The 26,655-nt window shown below is 32.1% G+C and overlaps 1 protein-coding gene across 10 annotated transcripts in view; it reads left to right on the top strand.

Annotated features, from left to right (window-relative positions):
• Positions 1–26,655, top strand: part of LOC143247452 (ankyrin repeat and IBR domain-containing protein 1-like) — a 200,604-nt gene that overhangs the window by 26,034 nt on the left and 147,915 nt on the right. For all 10 annotated transcript variants that reach the window (XM_076495583.1, XM_076495584.1, XM_076495590.1 and 7 more), the window contains 2 exons: positions 4,063–4,119; positions 11,859–11,984. In XM_076495583.1, the coding sequence (XP_076351698.1) occupies positions 4,063–4,119; positions 11,859–11,984 (183 nt within the window). The remainder of the gene's footprint in view (positions 1–4,062; positions 4,120–11,858; positions 11,985–26,655) is intronic.

Raw genomic sequence — 26,655 nt, 5'->3', positions numbered from 1 at the left:
AGTTATTCGCTAGCTATCAACTTCCTGGAAAACAGAACATGTAAAATAGATGTGAATGGGGCCCACTCAGGGTCCTTTTCACCCGAGGCAGGAGTCCCGCAGGGAGGGGTAGTTGGCCCCATATTATTTATCATGTATGTGAGTAATATGCCACTGTTGGACCTAAATTTAGGATTTGCATCACAATCTGCTGACAATGTAGCAGTCTGGAAATGTGCCCCCACTCCTTCAATTGCAGCAACAAACCTCCAACCAGTCCTAAATAATATAGAAGAATACTGCCAGAAACATGGAAAAAAATTAATATTCCGAAAACCCAAATAATATTATTCAGCAGATTAAATAAACTAAAAATAGATCCACCCAAGTTATACATGAATGGACCACTTTTACTGACTGCTACTTCTGCAAAATTTCTAGGATTAACTTATGATACCAAATTAATGTGGATACAGCATACAAACAATTTCCTGATAAGAATCTGGAAAAGAGCAAATTATGCAAGAAGTCTTTCGGGTAAAAATCAAGGAACATCACTTGATAATATGATAAAAATCTACAAAAAAATAAATCAGACCTATAATAGAATATGCATCTCCTGCCTGGATAAACATAACACAAAAACAATTACAGAAACTACAAAGAATACAAAACTTAGTTTTAACTTCAGCATATAAAGTACCATGCAGCACTTCATCCACATTCATGCACAAGTATCCAAACATAGAAACAATATCTGAAAGACTCTTGCATAATGAACTAAACTATTATAATAAGAATTGGCATAAAAATGACTTAATGTGTGATCTCGACAGATACTACATGCATGATGAAGATAGACCTAAATACTTCTCTCACATAAATGTATATTTAAGAAATATAAAACAAACTGGCCACCATGCACTAGACGCTTAAAACTAGTTTTATTTTATTGTACCTTACATTATTTTTATTATTTTTTTTATTAGTGTTCCATATATATGGGGGGAAAAAAAGATTATATACAAGTGAAGAAAAAAATAAGAAAATGAATAGAAATATTGAAAAAAAAACTTTAAATAATAAAAAAGGGAGGGGGCAAATCAAGACTATAAAAGGACATTGCCCTGAAAAGGGCCTGAGTATGGTGTAATACTCTGGCCCAAAGTTCTACCCAATAACACAATGTGTTCCTTAGTAGATGACATCAAAGTTTGGGATGGAGGAAGAGGTCTTGTGCACCTGACCCTCCTTGGTATTCAAAAATTAACATGCCCAAATACCCACACAGAAGAAGCGAAGATTACACAAATAGTATTAGATTTTTGGGATAAAGAATAGGTTTTAGTCATGCTTTAAAAATCACTTCATGCTGTGACTAGTAACAAAACAGACTCAATATTTTCACAATCAAACCTTTAGAGAAAATACTTCATTAAAAATTTAGAATTTTTATGTACAAAAAACTTAAATAATCACTATAAGTCTACCAAATTTTGTGAGGTATCACATTCAGCATTAAAAGTTAGTATAAATTCTTATTGTGAAACTGTGTATATGAACTTGTATTTTATGGTGAGCATTTTGTGAAAAGGTTATTGTGAAGATGTGTACAGCAGATTAATAACTTATAGAGAATTAGTAAAAAATGTGTAACTTGGATAGATTAATTAGAATATTTAATGTAGTAATGTGTAAAGGAGATAGATAAGTGTAAGTAATTAGTGTAATAATTTGTAAAACAAAATGATAGTTAAATACTCTCAGGTTTTGTATACAGGCTGGGATTCTTTTACTGTAGATTTCTGCAACTTGTAAAAAGGGCAAAGTGTTTTGAAACAGTTCAACCCTAACACACCAGATAAATGGTGATTCAAGGTTTTTGTATTATCAAAGTAAAAATAGTAGAATGCTTTGTGCATCTAAAAATAAACATATTGTGAATGAGGATAGTGATGATGAATCATTAACTCGTAATTTATTCAGTATATGATGGTACCATACATTGGCAAAAGGCATGAATTGTATGTAGACAGTTATTACATTAGTGTGTCCTTGGCTGAGGAACTGTTAATCTGGATATGGAACTGGGTGGTACAGTGAATGTAAATTGCATGCTTGCAGCTTTGAATCCATCTCTTTAAAAAAAAAAAAAAAAAAGGGGGGGGGGAATGCCAATCCTGTGTTCATGAGGAAAGGAAAACTGATCATATGTAATTTTTTATTCTTTAATTATCTGTATTCACAAACTACCTGCAGAAAACTGCCATAAAGGTGACAGTTTACCTACTCAGAGGGGTTTTGAGCAATAAATACTGTATATCAAAAACTATTTAATAACTCCCAATTATTTTTTTATGAAATTAAGTGATTTATTTGTGTGAAATCAGAAAAAAAAAGAACAAGCTATAAATTTCTCAAATACTGTAACAATATTGGATGTATGACATCATCAAATGTACAAACTAGATTGAATTATTTGCATAACTTGAATCTTCAGAACAGTTGTTTTTATGTGTAAGATACAGATAATTCATGCAAAAATGTGTGCAGCATATAAGTTACAGATATTAATAAAATAATATGTAGAAGAGATAAGTCATAGTGATTAATGTAATCATGTGTAGATTAGTTAGGTAGGTCATAGGTAACATTGCATAACAATTTTTTTTTTTAAAGTGTTGCTTCCTGAAAAGTTTTTGCTGTTGGGATAGATATCTGGTAGGTATGCACAAATATAGTTTTGGCTTTGCTTCATCACATAGGAACTCTGAGAAATAGACAGTTGACTGTTTATTGGCAATAACATATTTAATTGCATTTATGTTTCTAATATGCTATTAAGTTCAACATAATTAAGTGTTTTGCTCCTGATTTTCATTTGTATTTAATGTCCGGTGCATCACATTACATTATCCAACAGTAGTAAGCAAGCATTGACAGTTGCCCTGATATCGTTTTTCCATTGTAGCTATATCCTGGTGAAACTGAAGATTTTGATGAAACTGTACATGATGGGGAAATTTGGATGTGATTTTTGTGATCAGCATCCAAACATCTATAAAGAACACCCAACAGTGTTCAAGAAGCAAAACCTTTGTTGTGCAGTGTAATTAATACAAGAATATGTAGAGTAAATTGATGTGTTATAGATAAATAATGCAGAAGTATTTTGAGCAGAGATATCTTATGTTTATGCACATTAAATAACTTTTAATACTAAACAACAATACTAATGTAGTCCTTTTTATAGCACAAAAAATAAATCTACCAACATTATGATAAAATTTAAAAATAGAAAAGAAATTACTAAAGTATTTGTAGAGTGGCCACTAGTGTAGTAGAATAACTCTCTGATCATTTGACCAAAGCATTGATCATGTATTTACATACACATTAGAGTTTTTTCAAAAATGTGTTATTTTCTGAATGAAAAAGCTTCTCCATAAGGTCTTGTAGATTTTATTCATCTCTGTAAACCCTGCCTCTTGTGCTGTATTGAAACATAAACTATAAAAACTATCTGTAAACAAGTATAAACTTGATGCTGAGTGGTCAAAAACACAATCAACTAAAGAAAGCAGTATGTTATTTGTTTATCTGTGAGTAGAAACCCAAAAATCAGAATACTTTTACCTTTAAAGCAACAGGAGAAGTTGCACTAAAATTTGTGACGTGTTTTGGTATTCAAAACATTAGAACTGTGACACTATGTAAAATGGTTTATGATCTCTGATCTAAATGAATGGATGGTTCTTGATTATTTATAATTTTAAAGGTTATTGTTTTTCAATGATAAAACTGATAATAATTGATGTAATGCTCTGTAGCTTGGTATTTTCAACTGCTGTTAATTTTATTTGTATTTCTCACAAATGCTGTAATTTTCCATGTTGAAGGTAACCTGTGCAATGATTGAAATATTAATAAGTAAAAAATATTTTTAAGGTTATAACAAATTTAATTTGACCTTAAAACTTACTAAGCTGTATCAGTTAACAAAGAATTTGAGAACTATAATGATGCAGATACCTATAGAGTAGGAAGAATGTTTAATTTATTAAAATATTTTTTGTGCTGCAGGAAGGAAATACATCTCTTCATTATGCTGCTGGAACTGGACTAAAGAAATGTGTTGAAGTAAGTACTACAACATTTTACTTTTAAATAGTTTTATAGTGATGTGAACATGTCTGTCTTGTTTCTTGATACTTCCAAGTCATCACTAATGGTTTATTCATGAATACATATTGTCATTTCACAGTTAGCTAATAATGGTATGTACACATGAGACAATTATTGGTTATTGCATGATGGCTAACAAGTGTCCTACTTCTTACTTTAATTGAGAGGCATTATTCATATACTGCATGTACCTAAGAAAATAATTTGGATAACATAATGAGCTTCTAACATTGACTATCATCACCTGATGAAGATCTATACTAGTAGCTCAAAATATCATCCAAAAACACACTAGACAAAAAATGCAACCCTTTAACAGCACCTTTCAAGAAGACCTCTTACTTTTTAGATCAGTTTAGAAACACATACACAAAAAGGAAAATGATACATGATATATTAACCATTTCTCAATGGGTCACGGGTCAAAGGCCATGTCATCATGTTTATTGACTTGCATTCAGAATTTTATTGAACTACTATTTTTTTGAATTTATGTTGGTAAGTTTGGAATCAAATTGTAGATTATAATTCAAACTTTATTATTATATATGAGTTAATTTCTTAATTTAAAAGTAAATATTACAAGGACCCATCTAAGTATAGATTTTAGTGAATCACATAGTATGTTGAATGTAACACTGTTTAAAAGTAGATGTTTATGATGTCAAAATACTAAATTTTTAGCTTCATACAAATTAGAAACTGAAATTACTAATATTAAAAAGCTGTAATATAAAATAAGAACCTTGTATATTTTTATTTTGCTGAGATATGACTTATGTACTAAATCAAACATGCTGGTCCCATTCAACTTTTTCCATTTATTTTAAAATGGTACCTTATATACTCTTATACAGAACGTGATGTGAATAACCAATCAACAGCTTAGAATGTCCCCAGAGTGATTTTTCCCTGCTATTTTAATCTGTGAAAAGGTTACCACATTTTTGTTACCCAATTTTTCAAAGAACTACGTTGTGTCTTTGGTCTGCTCGAAGATTCATATTTTTTAAAATCTAAAGACGTCTCGGTTACTAAGAGTGAATTATTTTTACAATAAATTTCTCCATGAATATGTTTGCAAAGTGATTTCTGTGTCAAAATTAAAAATATTTTTCTTCATCTGAAACTTCTCAAATTTCATTTGTATAATTTCTAAAAAACCCTAAATAGATTTTAATATTTTTTTAGTAAATCTTTTAATATGTTATTTACTCTCCCTTTTCTCTCTGTATAAGGTTAAACAATTTGACAAACTTCATAATCAGAAAAGAAGACTAAATTACCATAGTTTTCTTTCTAGAATGACTTCAATTTGTAGCATGAAATTACATTTGTTTGTCCTACACATCTTTAAACATGTAACAGTATTTGTGTATTTATACTTAAATTGTATTGTTTTATTGTCTTTAGAATCATTATTAACTGACTTTTCTATGATAAAATTCTTAAATCATGTAGCAAATGTGTTACCTCATCAAATTATGTAACCTACAAGCTACTCAAATATTTCATGAAGAAATTTTATTATTATTCTCTATTTTACTTAATATAACTTTATCAACCCAAAATATTTCTTTTATTTTTACCCAATTACAGAACGTTTTTATTTGTTTTTGGTAACACAGTTGTGTTTGGTTACTCATTTTATGTTATGAATTCTCCATTACCACCTTGGAGATAATATTTTCTATTACCACATTTACACAGGCTTCACGTCACTGTACTTTGCAGCAAGATTTTCAGCTTTATTTTTTAAGAGATTAATCATTCAATAAAGTAATTTTCATCTGGCCTGATCTTGAATATGGGGGTGTACACCTTTGAAAAACAGGTTGTTGACTAAGGAAAGATGAGATGTACTACTCTTATAGTTTATGAATAATTGTGTTGTTAATATTATTATTTGTAGTTATTTGGATTCCATAACATCTGTTCCATAAGATTGGTTAATAATCGTAATTAAGTTTAGTCTTAGTTGTATCTTTTCTCCTTTGCCATTCACTTAGGCTTACCATGGTCTTTGTTATTTTGTAATTCATTGTACTGGAATATCAGTCACTAGGGTAGCTTATTGTTTTTTTCTTCCTAATATCACTTTTCCTACTTGTATTATTTGTACTGCATACTTTCATAATTTTATACAATCACATCTGTTTCATTTTTGTTATTATATATCCTATTTTTTAGTTTACCTGTTGTTCTACTTCCAGGTTAATTGATAATTAGGTTAAATATGATGTTTGATTAGGTTTAATAAGTCTTTTATTTTCAGTTTAGCTGTGGTCATATTTATAGGCTAATCGATAATTAGTTTAAGTATCTTTAATACATAACATCACGTACATGTTTATTTCACAAGACAGTTTTTTAACACTTCTACTATATTAATTATTTCATTTTTGTTTTGTTTATAGTTTATATTTTGTACCATTGATTTTGGTTTATTTGTAATTTATGCTTCTTACCATTAATTTCATTTTGGAAAGCCCCTGGGAGTCAGGGTCCATCCTACTTACTCCTAATATTGCTTGCCTTCCTCTTAGCTGGATCTGTTTTCCAACTACCAAGATTTTGTAGTTTCCTCCACCTTATCATAGATTGCCTTCCAGGGCTCTACTGCAGAATGTGCTAACCCTACCTCAGTTATTTGCCTTAGACACATTTTACAGTATGTTCCCCTTCTCATAACATTGTTTCATGATGTTCTTTTTTGTCTATGTTTTGAAAGTGTGTACTTGCCTCAACCAATACAGGCTTTAACTTTTGTGGTTCATGTGGTATATTTCTTTCAACTTCTTGATTTTTTACCATGGTTCACATTTGCTCTCTGTGGAATCAAGATGATCTCCTCTGTTCTGTATATGTGAGAGTCACTTCATTGTTTCCAATGCTTCTTTCCATTTAATCCATTTCCTGTATTCCCCCCTGCTCCACTTCTTTGTCTCTGATTTCATTTCCCTTTCTCAAGTACCCATTGGGTTTGGATTGTGATTCATTTGGTCTATTATTACTTCTTTCCTTCTTCTCATCTTCACTTCCTGATGCCATCACTCTGATCATGCACCTTCCATTTTCCCTGCATGACTACCCTGTCATTCACTGGAGGTTCTTCATATGTCAAGCACTGAGTCTACATCTCATACGTTCATTTCCCATTCTCTGCTTTGGGTTGCTTTTTCTTTCTTGTCAGGGAACTGTCATCCACCTATTCCTATCTTTCACTGTTTTATGAGACTGTGATTGGGTAAGTTACATTTTAGTGTGTCTTCATTTTCTGGAGCATGACCCTCTTTTTCTTTCTGGATCCTGCTTGTGGTGAGTGGTGCCTGACCAGATATTCTTTAACCATTCAAATTTATATTGTCAAGCCATGTCAATGTGCATATTATGATTCCATGGCCACACAGTGCACACTGTGGAGATGGGATGTTCCACAAGATCACTTGCAGGTTTATCCTTGTGATAGGTTTGCTTCGTACATTCGCCCATCCTGGACTCTACTTACCCATGGACTACATGGGTAAAGAAGAAGTGGATAGCTGCCTATTCCTGCATGAGTTGAAATGAATAAATCAATGTGGATTGCTTTTTCAAAATAGGATTTCTTGGTTGCCCATTGCATTGTCTCAGGTGTTGTCATTTCTGCAGACTGTTCAGTGCACTTTGTTCCTCCAGACTCTCCATTGCATTTTACTCCCCTTTTCTTCTACTGGAATTTGAGAGTCCTTACCACTTTCCATTTCCAAGCTACTGGGGTGGCAGACCATGAGAACATCCTCCTGAATTATATATATATATAAATGATTATAAACCCATTTAAGTGGTGGTATTCTCCCGGTATAGATGATGAAATTTCCCCCACTACGTAACATTGGAGTGAGCCAACAAAATTGCAGTTCATCCCTTCGACAGGGATCCTTCATTCTACACCCACAAGGATCCCCATTCCCAGTTACTAGGTTTTGGATTTAGATCTGAACCAATCAACATAGGTTCTCACATATGTATTACAGATGTTTCTATTCCCTCATTTGTTTCTATTCTTATTACTCCATTTGTGTTGTGGATCATGGTGGAGGTTCTTGCATATTACTATGGTTCTTCCTTTATGCTGTTCTTGTTATTCCAAGAATGTTACTGTGCATGGTGTGGTTCTGATCATTATATATTTGAGTGAGATGGTTTACATTCAACATACATATTTTAGATGCTCAGTGTTGAGTTCCTCAATTGAACATTCAGTTTCTCACACTGTTATTATGTGTCTGTTGATAGGTCAGGAGTACAATATTCTATTTAGTCTCATGAACTTGATGTGAAAATGGTATTTTCCTCTTTTCTACCCCCACTAGATGGCTCTAGCCACTCTACATCTAGGGGCACATTTTTTAATCTCATCCACTTTTATGTTTTCTGGGATTGAATTTAATAAATAATGTATGGTTTGGATCAGTATTCTGCCATAGTTCTTTCCCATATTGATGTACTTTTCCATCTTTAGGCACATATAAACAACAGCTTTCCACAGTGGGCAAAGAGTATACCTGTTTCAGAAGTGTTGCAGTCTCCCATATGTGACCTTTGATTCAGAAGATCTCCTTCTGAAGGAGTGCCCTTTGTGTGCTTGTGAAGGATACTCCTTTCTTTCCCTTGCACTAGTCCCTCTACCTATTTAGTATTGGACTCTAGCTCTGCATGTAAGAGGAGTTAATGTATCATAGTGAAAGTTATAATTTTCCTATACTGGAAATATATTTCCGATATGTACTTACCTACTCTCAAATTTCCAACCTTTCTTCGTCACTTAAAACTGATGCTTCCGTTCTCTGCCAACTTTCGAAGTGATAGTTCAATAAAATTTGATAGAGGGAGTGGATCACACCGTTATTAGTGGAGAGTTGTCACATGACAGTTTACATGCAAGAAGCATTGAAATTAGTTGATTCCAGAAAGATGAAAGTTTCAAGACTTGTGGTGTGCTCCAAAATATTTTTGCATATAGTAGGCATCACTGAATGAGAATAGCAATTTACGTAAGAGGAGGTAACTACCTATTAGAATTACATTTTTTGTATAAGAAAATTATAATTTTCTGCATGCGTAATATGTTCTTTTGTCCTGATTTCAATTGATTTTGTTTCTTGTTTTACAGGTATCTAAAATGGCTCTTTACAGGATAGTTATAAATGATTAATTAACCCTGTAACATTGTAAGTTTTGAAATCTGTAAAAAAACAAACAAAAAAAAGCATTGTTCCTCTAATGTGTAGTCTCATAACTATGGTTTTTACTGTTAATATACTGATTTTGAAGAGTATAAAGTTGACAGGAAAGCTAAATTCCTTATATGAAGAGAAAGGCACTTAGATGCTTGGCTGTAAGCTACCATAGGGAGAAAAAAAAGAAATTAGTAGTTGTGCTTTCTTTGGATTGGCTGTCGTAAGTTTAGGACATTATTAATCAATCATTCATTTTGAGAACATTAATTATTTTGTAAACAACTGGGCTAACTGACCTGTGTGGTGGTCTAAAACATAGAGCAAAATAGATTATTCAGTATATATTGAAGAAAATACTTTCATTTCTTGTGAATTATAACTTATATAGTAAATAGCATGCCTGTTTATTAAAATAATTTGTGAATAAAGTTAGTTATTATTGGGAAAAAAATTCATAAATATCAATCATTTCATATTTTATGAAAGAACACCAACAAAGCCTGATTTTATCAAACTGAACAAAGCTACTTACTTGGAATTTATTTTTGTTTTTGGTCTGTAGTAAAACTGCTATTAAACAAGATAAACTTTTATACTCACTACTCCTTGATAATTGTACTTTATGAAGGTGCTTGAGGAAATGTACAAATTTGTTATTCAGAAAATAGTAATCACAGAAGAGTCCAACAATAAAATATATATGTGTACCATTGTAATACCTGCTGCATCTAAATATTTGTTGGATTTACTGTTAATGGTGTTCCAACTAAGATTCAATTGGATTAGTGAACTGGTAAGAAATCATTAGATCTTGACTGATATAACAGCAAAATATTGAACTGATAAAGTTACATTCTGGAAATATAGGTTGTTAATTTTATTTTATGTGTATAAATGTGTCTTGCAATAAACTCCTGTTTGCACTAAATAAAGTTAAAAATTATTATTACTTAAACCTAATTATTAATGAGCTTATCCATTTCTTTTATAGTAGTATGACTTAGTTGTTTTACTGCATGTTGAAACTTTTCTGTACCTTATTGTATTTCACTCAAACTTTAGTTAGGATTATCACATTTACTGTTATGTATATTGAGTACATTATTTGTATATATTTGACAAAGCATTTTATTTCAAATTCTATAGGATTTATTTTTTTAATTTTATATTCTTATAACAGTATGCATCTTATTTAGCATTAATAATATATCAAACTGAAATATACAAAACCAGTACTTTTTTCCTGTCCTCATTTTTTAGAAAGGTAAATACTTTTTAACCTAGCATAACTTTAAAATATGTAATTCTTAAATTGACATCCACTGAAAATATTTCTACTTGACAGACAATTACCTTCCAAAACATGGTTAATCAAAATGGAACAATCATGAATAATTGCTGACATATAAAAAATGAATATTTCTTTTTATTTTGGTTTGTGTAAAAATGAGAAATATCATTTTTCAGTATCATACATAAGTATTAGTTAACTATTTAAAATACATTTTGTCAGCTCTCATTGTTGTACAAATATTTGGCTGTTCAGTGTTACACTTGTAAAGTTTTCCTAAAACACATGGATGTTCCTAGTACATTACATTAATGTATGAGTTCTACAAGGAATTCTGTGTCTTTTGATAATTAATTCTTTACTACAGCTAGGTGTTCATACTGTTGCATATCATTATATTCTTTCAGTGGCATATGGTAGAAAACAGTTATGAAAAACTAAATTAATGTATTTCAATGAGGAAAGCTCCTTCTGATGTTACGTTATGAATACTAAGTGCTTCATATGACATTAAAAAATATAGTTAAATAAGCCTTGATTGTTACATGATAGTAAAATTAATAGTTGTATATAAATGTGATGCCAAATAACATAATCTTTGAATATCTGATATTAATGTGGTAGATTTGCTTTAGATACATGTAAGTGGGTAAACTGAATGGCATCAATAAACAAATAAAAGTTGTTTCAAGATGTACAGAATAATTCTCATTTGACTGTTTCATTTTTGCTTGTACTAAATTTTTTCCTAATAGCATGTATTTGATTTATAATTAGTCATTTAAAATATGACACATATGTAATACACTCATTAAAAGTTGATTATTCTCTCATTGAAATCTAAAATAAAATACAAGATATACTTGTAATGTTTACTGGGGCTTAACAGAGATACTCATCTCTTTGATATGTTTCTAAGTGTTCTTGTGGACAAATATATGGTACATGAATGTGTGTTTTTTAACTTTGTTATTTTATATCATATTGAAATTATCAGGTTAAATATATGAGGAATTACATATATCTATCTTAATAAATAAATAATTTTCAGTGAATTTAAAGGTACTTGTATAATTATTGTGCATTTGAATTTTAATTTATGTAAGATACAATACTTTTCTTAGCATTAATTGAGTTTGCTAATGTTTTTCATGCAATTAACAGTTTAGTATTTTTAAAAGCTCTTGGCAGCACATGGAGCACCACTATTTATAGAAAACAATGATAAGGACACAGCATGTGATCTTGCTGAAAGAGCTAATCATGAAGACATTGCTCATTTCCTGGAATCAAAGATGCTATTTTCAGTATGTATTATCTGTAATGATTATTTTATTATCATTTTTAATTATAGTCACACACTATTGTAGAAAGTTTAAAATTAGTTGTTTTTTTTACTTCTCTTGGAAACAAAGTACAACACATGCAAGAAAACCACTGCTCCAATTTATACAGGACAGAAAATGAGGACTGTATTTGTGACCACTTCTTGACGTGACAAAACAATATTAACATTTGAATAATTTTGTGCAAACTAGCTATTTACAAAGGTGGCTACATGTATTAGTAAAATACTTGAAACTTCAGCTGGACACAGACAATAATGCATTCACTAGTAAATAGTTTACTCTATGTTTAGGTGATGATTACCATTCCATATGACTAAATCTGTACTGATGAATGAGACTTCATTTGCCCATTGTGGTACAAGACAGCTCATAATTAACTTTGCTACTTGTAAAAAATAATTAGGGTTTGGCAATGAGTGATATTTATAACTTGTAAACAAATTGATGACTATCAGTTTTGCACCAGTTAATTCCATCTTCAGGTGTAAAACATAGCACTATATTTTACTAAAAGACACTATTTTTTATATTTTCATAGCATCAACAATAAAGTGCTTGTAGAACTAAGAACATTAATTTTGGGCCTCAACTTATAAATGAGCAAACTCTTTTATTCAGTGTCTTTGTACATCATTGGCATTGGCCAAGATTTTAAGGAAATTAGAATGGATGAGAAAGTCACATTTGCCTAGGGTATGCACAAGTATATTAGACGTAACTCATAACCTTAAGTTATTATGTTCTTTCACGTGTTAACAATTTTGTTTTAGTAGAATTAATATAACAGTGCTGACAGTGGGACAAGTAAATCTGTAAATAACAAAAGATGATTGTCAAGTAAGAATTTGGTTTTTGAATTTAAAAAGGTGTCTAAAAAGTACTTCAGCTGCATCTGCAAGTATACCTTGCAAATAACATTTTTCAGTTGGTACTTGATATGTAAAGAATTGTATCTACATAGAGTAGACTAATAACTAAAAAATATTTAGGCACATCCATAAGACAAGGTATATCAACACTTTAAATAACAGTGAAGTATTCTGTTGATAACAAAGCATAGAAAATCATTTTTACACAATAATTCTTTGATATTCATAATTTTTTTATGTAAATTCCTTTATGTGCTAGATACCTCATAAGCAGGGTGAAAATGTATTGTAACAAAATTGTCTTTACAAATACTATGAATAAAGCTTGCAAAATTAAAATACAAGCTTGTAAAGATTTTTATGAGGCACTTCACATTTGAATTACCCACTGTTAGTACTGGTTAATGAATCTGGAAGATCATAAACTTCCATTTTGCAGTAGTGTTTTGGATACAGATTTGTTAAGAACTTTGAATGTAACCATACTGATGTGTCTGGCCATGCTTAATCCTTAAACATCAGGAATGTTGTAGGTAGCAGCATCAGTTAATGATAGCTGCCATTTGAGGGGCAATCGGGTTCTAACTTTCGCAGTAAGAGTAGTTTTCCAGATATAAAGTTTTTGGTGAGTGCCTATGTCCAAGGTCTGTTTAATGAATGCACACACATTGACATATGTATCTATGGTTAATTCTTTTATTTTCTCTCTCCCTTTTTTTTTTTTCCATAAATTTTCTTTACTTAGATTTTATAATGCTGGCTAAATTATTTTAGCTGAAGTTATAATGGGAAAATATTGGTTTGAGTATTTAAGTAAGATATTTATGAATTACTGTGGTTGTTTTCATATATTTTTATATATAATCTAGGTGTAACTTTTCCACAAACCATCTTGTAGTTCCTTTTGATATTGTCACATATGCATTTCATTGTTGAAGTAGCAAAAATTACATAAAACATGAAAGGTTTATACATAGTTAACATAATTTATTGATAAGTAATATTTCTGGCTGTGGCATTTCTTAAGACCTAGGTACACATCATTAAAGATTTGAAAGATAAATAATGCCAAGTGGTTTAAACAATACAGTTTGATAATATTGTACAACAATATTGGTAATAAAGAAAATAATGTAATAAATACTTTTGAACTGTATGAAAGTAGGATATACATGAAATTAAAAGAACATCTTAGTCAAATAAGACTGAATAAAGACCATCCCAATGGATGATACTTTAGTAACTTGTAATATCATCAACTTCTTAAATTCTGTTATCTAGATGTTTGTTCAGTATATAATTTTCCACATCATTTGCATATAATACAGTAAATCAGCCATTGGGATATGCAAATGAAAGACTGTTGTATGTCAAAGGGTATAAGAATTTAACTCTATGTATTTGAGTATTATTGTTAACATATTTACAAATGACACACCTTGGTCGTTTATACAATTTTGTATTTATAAGAAGTAGCAGTAGTATCTATAACAAGATATGATACTGATTTTAGAATCTATTGTGGCTAAACGAAAATCTTCATGTGCTTTACTAACATCATAAATATGTGAGGACAGTATGAAAATTACTAAAGTACATGTACAAGTAGGTTTGTTGTGGAAAAAATTTAAATAAGTATCAGATAAAAACTAAATTATGGTAAGCATTCTTTCATTACAAAAAAAGCTTTCTTTGTCAGTTTTGCATTATTACAAGGCATAAGTTCTAATGCTGCATTAGTACTATTTTGTTTCAGTTGCCTTAAATTTATACAACCAAAACATTTTCAACTAATTTTTTCATTCTATAGTTGTACATTTATTAACAATAACAGGAATAACCTATTGTTATCTATAAATTTGGTTACAAGTAGGCGATATTTTTATAATAATGATTTCACAGAGAACATTTAACATCAGTGTGTTGTATTGTTTTATTATAAATTGCAGCTTTTACAGTAAGTAACTTTTACAGTGCTGTAAAAGCTGTAATTTGTAATAAAATATTTTTAATTGGTAAGTAAACTCCAAATGAAACTATTAATGTACTGTGTTCCAGGACTTGCAATACACATACAGTTAAACAATAACAATGAAATGTTATTTACAGGCCTGGCATGACCAGGTGGTTTAAGGTGTTTGACTCATAATCTGAGGGTCATGGGTTCGAATCCTTGTAGCACCAAACATTTTCTCCCTTTCAGCCATGGATGCATTATAATGTGAGGGTCAATCTGCCTGTTCGTTGGTAAAAGAGTGACCCAAGAGTTGGCAGTGGGTAGTGATGACTAGCTGCCTTCCCTCTAGTCTTACACTGCAAAATTAGGGACAGTTAGCCCTTTTGTAGCTTTGAGGGATATTAAAAAAACAAACAAACAAACTCTTATTTACAAAATGAGCACATAGTCATTTTCTGTTAGGTTTTTCTGTGGTCAAAAGTTTTGTAACCCTAATTTTCAAAAAAGTGTTGTGGGATCATAACTTAAATATTTTATTTAACACCACTTAATCAAAGAGTATCGAAAATGTCTACTGGAAGTCATAATTGTAGTACTTTGTATTTGCAGTACATTCTATGGATTTTCAGGACTTTCTTCATCTTCCTAAGATTGAACTTATGTGCTACTGAAGGGCTGAGCTACTGTTTAAATGTTACATTATTTAGCATGCATGAACAATTAACATTTTCTTCCCAATAAAATTTCAACTGCCAACTTAGCCTGTTTACTGGCTTGTCTAAGACTACAAGTTTGGCTCTCTGGTAAGCTTGATAAATAGACTTATTCTGTAAGCCATGGTCACTTACCTTTAATTAATGTTTGAAATTACAGTATGTTTATAAAGACCAATTTGATGGACACTATAGAAAGTTTGAATCTGTGTGAAAAGTTAATGTTTTCATAAATTGAAAATGTATTTCCAATAATACTTACCATCTCTCATACTTACAACTATTACTTGACAACCAAGGTTTCTTCCTTTGCCCATCTCAGCATAGGTTAAATTATTCTCATTTGATCCAGACTTTTACACCTCACTTAACTGCCATTGGCAGTATCTGTCTTTTGACATTTGTCACTTATGTCAGTGTGCCTTTGCATTGGTACTCTATATAAGCATTTTTTTCAGATGATATTTTCACTTTTTCTCTACAAAGTGGCCACTAACAAGTTTCTCTGTAATATCACTCAATCATTGAGCATTCATCATGTTAACTATTTGATTTTTGAATATGAATTCCCAGATTAACATATTGGACACAGGGGCAAATCAGATCTCACCTGTCTCACCATTGACATCTAGTATTGCTCTCAAATCAGGGAGGTAGACACTTCAGTTGACGCTGTTTGTGATCTTATCCATAGCGAAATGGAAACATACATTTGGTCCAGTGGTTTCTTCAAGAAGTTGTGAGGTTGCAGGCATTCATGGACATTCTGAGAGAGAGAGAGAATTTAGATTTGCTTTTTCCAGTGCTTTCTTTTACTCTGTCAGCTTCCCAGAGGTCAATTTGAATTAGATGCCTCTGACTCCTTTTCTTCAATAGATATGTATGTAATGTTTTGGGTCTTTCCCTGATTGCTTTTGAGTCTGTACCTTTCTTGGAGGTGGAATGGTCTGAGGGTGAATACTTAGTTCTCCATCCATCCCCTGATATTACAGTTCATATGAGGAGGTTTACTACTCAGTTACATGAAAAGACAGTTATGCCTTGTCTGCCACGTTTTTCAGAACAACATGCTTTAACCTACTTCTGCCAGTTGGATGCATATTTAGATTCAGAGAATAGACCCATTTCTGAAAAGGTGTGGTTTCCAAATAGAGGCTGTAGCCTACCTGAGTAGATCACAGTTTTTTAGGGTTCATACGACCCTCAATATAGAGCTGAGATGTTTATTTTCCCTCCACGTTTTTATGGAAGCCTGTCAGTGATTGCTATATCTTATTGATGAATAGTTGGCACCATTGTTAGCATTCATCTTGGTTTCTTTGTTAGCTTCTGCACTTTCTCTAGTCTGTTTGTATGTTGTTGTTATAATGTCACTCTCTGTGAGTTACCTGAGGCTGAGGTTAATTTTTATTAGCATTCCAAAGTATTTGGATTCAAAGGTTGATATCACTCATTTGCATTTATCCCTATCATTGTTGGCTTCTCAACTTTCCTTTTAGTACAGAAGAGGGGTTATATTTCCACCCATATTCACATGCTCCAACTCTTGATATTAGCCTCTCAGTCCATTGGTATCCAGAACAAATTCTGTTCACATCCATGAGGTTTTTTTGCTTGGTCAGAATGCTGCCAGCAGTGTCTGTAACTATCATATGCCTTTGAAGTATATGGGGGCTTGGATCTGCAAATTTGTGTATATACAAAAATCCTTGTGTCAGGATTGGTCATTCAGTTCACATCACCACCACCATTCTCCTCAAACCTGAAGTGTTTCTACCTCTTGTAGATCCTTGGATTTTTTATGTTTATTCCATCGCTATCATCAATTTATTGGTCAAGGAAGCAATGGAAAGCATCATTTCAGTTCTTCCTGGGTTTTATTCCCATCTTTATATTGTGCATAAGATGATTAAAAATTGGTGTCTCAACATCAATCTCTCTTCTCTTAGTCAATTCCTAGGTTCTCCAATGTTCATGATGGAGTGATTTCTCACTCTGTGTTGGTATTTTTTTGCCAGGACAGAATGATCAAGTTTGATGTTGCCTATCTGCACATTTCCATAGCAGAGTCATCCTACTACTGTCAGCATTTTGTGCTTGAATCTCTCATTCCTTTTGGATTTATGCAGATGAGATCATTTCAGTGATCTATGTGTGACCAGTTTATGATCCACAAGGCCTCAGTGAATTCTTCTGTTCTCTTGTTCAGAATCAACATTTTCAATCATGAGTTGTGGTTAGATCAGAAAAATACTATGATTTGTGTTTCTTTGTTATCACCTCATCCAGAGATCTTTATATTAATGTGTGCTTTGCTTTAGATATGGTGTACATATCTAAATTGTCAGGTATTCCAGAGTCTATGGATGGACAGCGAGGATTCAGCTATATCAGTAATTTGAACTTCTTCCTGTTCAAAAGGTGATGTCTCAAGGTCTGTAATTATTGAGAGGTAAAGCCATTATGCTCCTGTCAAGAGGGCATTTGGTTCAGATCTCTTTGTTTGAAAACCTTCGTTCTTTTATATTGGGCTCACTCACATCATTGTACTAGCTAGCCACATTCCAAGTTGGTGGGTTTTCTGGCAGATAAATTTTCTCAAACTACTTGGATTATCCTGAGAGAAAGTATGCTTCATCAAGGGGTTTTTAATGAACTTTCTCCATTTTCAGGACCCCAATTATTGATGCATTTACTACTCATTGGAACATTCCATCACCAGCATTTTGATCTCTGTTCCTTCTTCCCTGGCCATTTGCAATAAATGCATTTAGTTAGAACTGTACTAGATTGCACCTATGTGCCTACCCACCAATTAGTCTGTAACACAGGGACTCAACAATGATTCATTCAACTCATTGTTATATTCTGTTGGTATCACCAGACTGGCTGGCTGAACTCTAGTTTCTTCTTTTATGTTAAGGTAATGCAGTCCTTTGCACATCATTGGGTTTTAATATCTAAAGTTGTCATGAACATGTCTCAATCTGTACATCATCCCATAATGGGCACTTCTTAATTGAAATGGCCCACATATTGACAATGATTTATTGCAAGGAGGCTGAACCTGCTTCTTCTAGACATGCCAATGTTTAGCTTGGCTCTTTGACAAGGACTTCACATCTTCCACAATCATCCTATACAAGGTTGTGTTTTCAGCTTCTTTTACATACTTGAAGAGGCAGAAATTCTTTGAATCCACAGTGTTCTCCAACCTCTCATCATTCAAGTCCTTATCCTCATATATCATGTATCACATTTCCTTTAAGGTTTATTTTTTATTGCCAGTCAGATTTGTTTACACTGCATATGGACATGGTGCTTTATCATTCTACATCCAGATATGTCCTTACCTAAGACACTGGCAGCCATGGAAGGGGTTACATTTTTTTTACTGATTCATCTGACTACTATTTCTCACTTCTATGACCAATTGGATCTAAATAATTTATTTTGTCCAGAAAAGGCTTTGAGATGTTGTCCACACTTAAACTTTTAGAGATGCTGGAGAATGGATTTTTTATTTACTGTGTCCTTTCAAGTTTTCTGACATTTCTCTGTGGTTACTGTTAAAGGGATAGGTATGAAAATTGATCCATCTTGCTTATTCTGGACTCTCTTTGGTGGTGATGAGACTTTTGTGAGTCATATCTCATCAGATTTGTCACATTTCTATGTCCTTAGTGATGCAGTTAAATTGCCCACTGGAGACATTTTGTACACTCTTGTGCAAATTAATTGAAACAAATGGTCATTTTACAATATTTTCAGCATGGCAACCAGTGTAGGCTTGCTAGACCCGCTGATTTCATTTAATAGTCATTTTTTCACACAAACGGCATCATTAGCTGTGTTTTGTAGTACGGTCGATCTATTTTTAAGATATATGACGAATTTATGAGGAATATTATGTCATTCAAAATTGCATTAGAAGGGCAAGGAGACCAGTCAAGAAACAACTTCTTACCAACTCAATGAAAAACGGTATCACTGGGGTCTGAAATACAAGAACTGGATGCAAGAACAATGAAGGAAGGTGTTATTCAGTGACGAGACTCATTTCTTCATACAGGGTCAAAGAAGACTGCATGTTTGCAGATCTCCAAGTGAGAAACTTCGAGAATCTCACATCAATCAGTTCATAAAACATCCCTTGAAGAAGATGTTTTGCAGCTTTTTCAGCTACTATGGCATCAGAGGCTTACATATCATAGAAGGTATGGTGCGAGGACCACAGTACATCAAAGTTTTGCAGAGAAGATTCATTCCAGAATTGAAAAAGAGATTTCCAAATGTTATTGGCATTTTTCAGCAAGATCTGGCCCTTGCCACACATTGAAACTTGTGAAGAATTTTATGACTACATGCAAATAAAGGTGCTGGACTGGCCTGGAAATTCTCCGGACTTAAATCCTATTGAAAATCTTTGGGCGATTTGTAAAGAAAGACTTCAGGAAAAAAAATGTACAATGAAAGATAAGCTAATTGAGGCCATAATTGAGGTGTGGACTCGATGCCAAAGTGGATTAATGATCTTCTGAAAAGTAGTGGCGGTCATATCATGTATTAATTTGCGAGTAATTTCTGATTCTCAAAAATAAAATGCAAAAAATTGAAAAAAATAAAATTTTCCGTCTTGTTTCAATTAATTTGCACAAGGGTATAGGCTGGTGTGTGAACTTCCCCCAGTAGTTTTATCTTATGTTACAAGCATTACCTGGCAGTATCTTCCTGTGAGAGTTTTTAACTATTCACTGTAGCAATATTAACCACATTCACTAGATTATATGTACAGAGTGGGGAGTATTTTCATTAACAATCTTTTCTTTCCCTTCTAGGGTCCCTTACTTTTTTGTCACAGGATTCCATTCTGTGGTAGGTGCTATCCACTTAGGCATGATTTTATCAAACCAAATCCACTCTAGCAACCACTAACACAGTATACTTTATCTATGTTGTGACAGGCTCTGTAGAAATGAGGTGCTTCACAAGACCATTTAAGAGTCAGACCAAGTGGTATTACTGTATCATGCTGGTTCATAATTCAGGGACTATCATGAGTAAAGCATAAGGGAATCCTTCCCATCCCTGTCAATAAATGAATTGCATAAATCATGATCAGTTTACTTTTAAAAATTCATGAAATTTGGTTCACCTATTGCACTGTTTTTAAAGCATTGTTTCTCAGGGCTTTCCAATAACTCCTCCATATTCTACTAATGTAGTTTGGAAGTCCTTACCATCCCTGAACATTAATCTCTCTTCTCTCACTCAATTCTAGATCCTCCAATTTCCATGTCCACTTTACCAAAATTGATATTTGATGCTTTATTATATGTCCTGATCTGTATGCTTGCCCATCTGTTGCTTTTTTGGGTTGGCTAACAACTCTGTTAATAAGGTATGCTTTTACTCATCACATCCATTAAAGTAATCATTGATGTGGCCCCTATGTTTCTTAATAAGTCATTTGTGATAGCTGGCTTAGCTTTCTAAATCAGTCATGACCCTACCCTCTATCTTCTTTACATTTGAGGCAGGCTAAGCTTTCTTTTTTGTCTTTGAGATATGAGCTGTCATGTCATCTCCTTTTTCCAGCATGAGAAGTTTTGTCTCTTTTGGGGACTTTCTTCTTCTTTCTCTTTCACACACTCATATGCCTGTATCTCAGTAGACTCTGACTTATCAGTGAAGTAAATTTAAAGATCCACAGTTTTCTATGTATTTCCCTTCATCACCTCTTGCTATTGTGGTGACTCAGGTGATCCCACATGATTTTGGGCATTTCTCTTCTCCCACTTCGTCCAGATTCAGTACTTCTGAGCACTTATATGGGATTCATTATCCATGGTAGGCACAGCACAGATCACTCATTGTTGCAGCTTTGCAGTTAGCAACAACTTGATTTACCAACAAATGCCCTACAGTTTGGTCTCTATTAGGACTGATATCTCCATATCAATGCCCTTGAGATTCTAGGTGTTAAACAAGTTTGATGTCACTTTAAATCTTATATGTTCAACTTATCATAATCCCTTTAGACAACTTCACTGTTGTTTTGTAAATCAGCTGACAGGGTGGGATATGTTTTCTTTCTCCAGATTTCCTCTTTTATTTTCATTATTACCACATTCACTTGTCGCCTGTCTTCTAACCTTTTGACTGTTATGGTAGCTCAAATATCTTACATATACTAGATACATTGAGTAGAGTGATCTGTGTATTCTTGAGTGTTTTTAGTGGAGTTGTTTGCACTTTAAAAACAGTCCTTGCATCACCTCCTTTGCAACCCACCTTAATTTCAAATTCATACTTTTTGGTCTTCTCTCCTGAACTCTGGAGTGGATGATCTGAGTCCTGAGTGGTCCATTCTCTTTTTGTATTCCAATTTCTACTATTAGCAGTTACAGAGCAACTTTGCCAATGACCTTTCTTCTCTTCCCTGATTCTTATGGGTCTCTTCCAAATTTTTTTATCATTGGACCTCTTCATCCAGTACCTCTTTTAGACTGGAACTTCTGCTTAGTTCTGAGGATTGTTACATACTCCCTTTTTGAGCCATTGCCTACCTCTTTTCTGAACCTGCTTCTTCTTATAACACATTCCTTCTACAACACTCAGTCTTGAACATTTCCCTCACTCCTTTTCACAGGGACATCCTAATATTATCATCTTACTGCTCCTTCCTCCCCAGAATAGGAGGATGATCATATGTTGTCTTGCATTGCCCACCTTTTCTTTGTGTAGTTACTGTGAGCAATTGCACAAATAACTGTGTTAACTTTGTCACTATGGGTCATGGGTCAAAGGCCACATCATCACATTTGTTGACTTGCATTCAAAATTTTATTAAACTACTATTTTATGAATTTATGTCAATAAGTTTGGAATCAATTTGTAAATTATAGTTCAAACTTTAATATTATATGTGAGTTAAGTTCTTAATTTAAAAGTAAATATTAAAGGAATGCATCTGCATATAGATTTTAGTGAGTTGTGTATGTTGAATGCAGCACTGTTTAAAATTAGATATTTGTGATGCCAAAATACTAAGTCTAATTGTGTACAAGTTAGAAACTCAAATTACTAACATTGACAAGCTAGAATTTAAAATAAGAACCTCATGTTTTTTTTTATTTACTCAGATACAGCTTATGTACTAAATCAAACACAGTGGTGCCCCATTTAAATTTTTTTTTTGCAATAGTTCCTTATATATTCTGGCTGCAGAATATGAATTGTGAATAACCAATCAACAGCTTAGAATGCCCCCAGAATAGTTTTCTCAGCCATTTTAATCTGTGAAAATATTTCTTTCAATCCAGGTTTTCAAGGTAGTAGGTTGTGTCTTTAGTCTGCTATATTTAAAATTTAAAGACATCTTAGTTACTAAGCTTAATAAATTATAATGGAATTGTATGGTGTCAGTGCAGTTACTTATAGATTTTGGTTATTTATATGTGTATAATATTAAAAAAAATTGTTTGATATTCTCCACTTGTGAAATTATAAAAGGCTTAGCAATCTTCGTCCAGCAACAAAGGTCATAGCGAGAAGAGATGATTGTTTGCTTTACTTATTGATTTATTGTATTATATTGTAATAAAAATAAGTTTAGTAATTTATTTCTACATACATGTATAATGTATAATAATTGAAATGTGACTGTATATTACAAAATATTAGAACACTAAAACACAACCAAGACAGGGGAGACTAAAGGTCAGTTTATATTACTGGATATGTAACATGAGTGCATGTGCACTGCATCAATGCAAGTTATGTAATGTTAACTAGATGTGACTGGAAGGTCAAAATAATAAAAAATAATAAATACATATGTTCATATATATATGTAACATTATGAGACTTAAACTACTTGAACAATTTGTATTTTCATGTTATAATATGTAGCCAGTATGGCACAAAAAAGCATAATTTATAGTTATTTTCTAATTTTTTATGGTGGTTATGAGGTTGGTCAGGTGACAGACCCTGCATAATTAGGACCACCCCTCTAGGATGGTGGTAAATCTGGATTTACTGCACTAAAATTAGGGGTTCAATTCCACTCAGTAGACACAGCAGATAGCCTAATGTGGCTTTGCTATAAGAAAACACACATATACACACTTTATTAGAGCATAGAAATTAACATAAAGTGCAAAGTCTAGCTGAAAATAAATGCTTGAAATGTATTTAGGAGGTTTAAGAGATTATGCAAATAATATTTGATATTTTGGGGACAAAGAATAGTTTTTTTGATCAGAACATGAAATTGTTTTGCACTCAGACTAATAATGAAACATGCAATTTTCACAAACAAATCCTTAGTAAAAAAAAATGTCCTTAAAAATTGATTTTTTTATATACAGAATACCTGTAATCTTTACCAAAAGTCTACCAACTTTTGTGAAAATACACATGATGTACCAAAGCTATATTGCAAATACTTATTGTATGCAAACATGTAGATGAGCTTGTATATTATACTGAGCCCACAGTGAAAGGGTTAACTCTTTCCATAAAGGGTTGGTCAATGTGACCAACCTTGTAACCACAACATATCAGAAATTCCATACTCTAATTTTTAAAATATTTTGTGTACCTTCATGAAATTTTACAAGTTTTCAGTAAATATGGCATTCTTTTGTGCATATAAAATAAATTGTTTAGTTGACTGTTTTTGCTTAAGTTATTTTATACTTAATTTTATTATTTTATTACTTTTTGAACCATGTATAACTCAGAATCTTGCCACACAAGTTGTAAATTACATGGCAAATTTATAGATTACATTAAAGTATGGAGGATGCAATGCATGAGCTACTCACAAATATACTTCATGAAAAATTATTATTATGATATTTCATTAAGTTAGGTGATCTTATGTAATATTTTCCTGATTTTTTTTTTACATTTTATTTAGTTTTATAACAATAAATAAATAACACACATGAAAAAAAATAAATTTACAATTTACTTTTGACAGTGTTTTGATTTTTGTTGTCAATTGCCAATGAAATTTAAACCTACTTTATTTAATAATGATTGTGCTAGTACACTAAATTTTTATTTACTTAAACAATGCATCTGAGGACACAGAATAATATGCACAAAATGAATAATGTACTATTATTATTATAATTTAATTGGTTTTCTAACTAAGTATGGCATAAGAACGTTAAAATACTTCCATACACTTCTTGTTCTGAACATCACAAGAGAAACTTTCAAATTGAAGATAAAATAGACAGTATCTATACTAAAAATAACAATATAATATGTCATTTGATAGATGAAAACTCTGATCTTTCTATTGGTTATAAATGATGTAATATAAAATGTCGGAGAATATTATTGGCAATTTGTTAAAAAGAGGATGTGACAGGTGCATGTAGCAAGTGGGTCTAACTTTTCAGTATATTTCTTCATCAATAAAGAAGATTGAAGGCTATCAATATTACTTTGCTTTATAGCATGTATGTTATAATGTGTAATTTATATTACTGTATATTTTAAAGTGAGGTAGTAAATAAGTTAGAGAATTCATGATGATGAGAAACCCACTTGAAGTAAAAATGTATCTCAGGACGAATGGTATGGGTATTAACACTTTTAACTTGAAGATGACCTAAGAAGTTCAAAATGTTGTTCTCTGCTTTATGTTGATAAAAGTGTTAATACAATGCCACCCATCCTGAAATACAAGTTAGAGAATAAGCAAGACCTCAAGAACAAATATTAGGATTCTCAAAGAAAAGGAGATTAAAAATTTATTTCAGTATGTCCTATTAAGATTAAGAGATTAAAAGTTGATTTATTAAGTATGATTTGATTTCATTGTCATTTGTATACATTGAGAGTAAAGTAGCTTAAATGCAGATTTAAAAACAAACAAGGAAACAAATAAACTCACAAGAGTTTCTATTTTTTTTGCAAGCAAGACCAAAGCAGCAACCATGAAATCTCTTTATCAATGTTAGAGAAAGAGAATAATTGAAAACAAGTATCATATGGTGTAGCAAAATATGTAAAAAGAAGTAGAACAAAATATGGCTAGAAAGCCACCAATAACATGAGTAAAGAAATGTTTTCTATCTTTTCTTAGGTCTTCACATAAAGGGGATCAGTACAATCCCTGAGATTGTCACCTAGTGTTCAACAACCTGATTATTTCAATGATTGTTTTTCAGCAAGACATGAGAATTACAACTTTGGTAAAAGATAACATTGAATATATGAAAAATGTCTAATTGAAAACTTTTTCAAGTTTATTTTGTGTGAAATTTAGAGCAAATGCCCTTCAACAGGCAGTAATGACCATGTTAGAGTGGAATTAAGCTGAAATTTTCTGAACCCAATTCCATTGAAAAACAGTCTTTACTGCCTGACAAATAGCATCACATAAAATGAACTAGAGAAAGTTTTCATTCAAACATAGCTCATTTATTTTTTGTCATTTATCACAACTACCAGCTAAGCACTTAAGTTAAGCTAAGATGATTTGGAGACCGTTCTCAATGCCTCATCAATACCACTCCTGAATTATCACTACTTCTATATTTCATTGTCACTGCTTCTGCTGTGGTTTGGACCATAAGACAGTGTATAAAGATTTAGACACTTGGCAAATAGAAATGTTGGTACTGTATGGTGAATTAATATATTTTTATTTTTGTACAGTCATTGTTGTACAGTGAAGTTGTACCATTAAAGCAACATGATCTAATCAGCAATTTGAATACATAAAATTCACCAACGATGTCAGCAACACATGGTCATAATTAAGAAATTAAAAGTGAACCTCCTTCCACACAGGCAACATTGGTAATGTTTGACAGCACATTCTTGTCATAAAGTATGGGTATTCAGGTGTGATCATATAGCTTGCATACATAATTATATTTTCTGCCTTGTCCAATGTTTGTGACAAAATCACTTCAGTTCTAGTATTACTAATATTAGCATATAGGGTGAATAGACAGTGTCTGTACAGATAAGCCAACACTGTGATTAGGGAAAAACTCGGCTACAAATACAAAAGTAGTTTATGGAAAAACTGAAAAATTAGGATCAGTTGATGTTTT

Source organism: Tachypleus tridentatus, chromosome 3 (assembly GCF_004210375.1).
Source record: "Tachypleus tridentatus isolate NWPU-2018 chromosome 3, ASM421037v1, whole genome shotgun sequence".
NCBI classification, from domain to species: Eukaryota; Metazoa; Arthropoda; class Merostomata; order Xiphosura; family Limulidae; genus Tachypleus; species Tachypleus tridentatus.
This window is presented reverse-complemented; position numbering and strand designations above follow the sequence as displayed.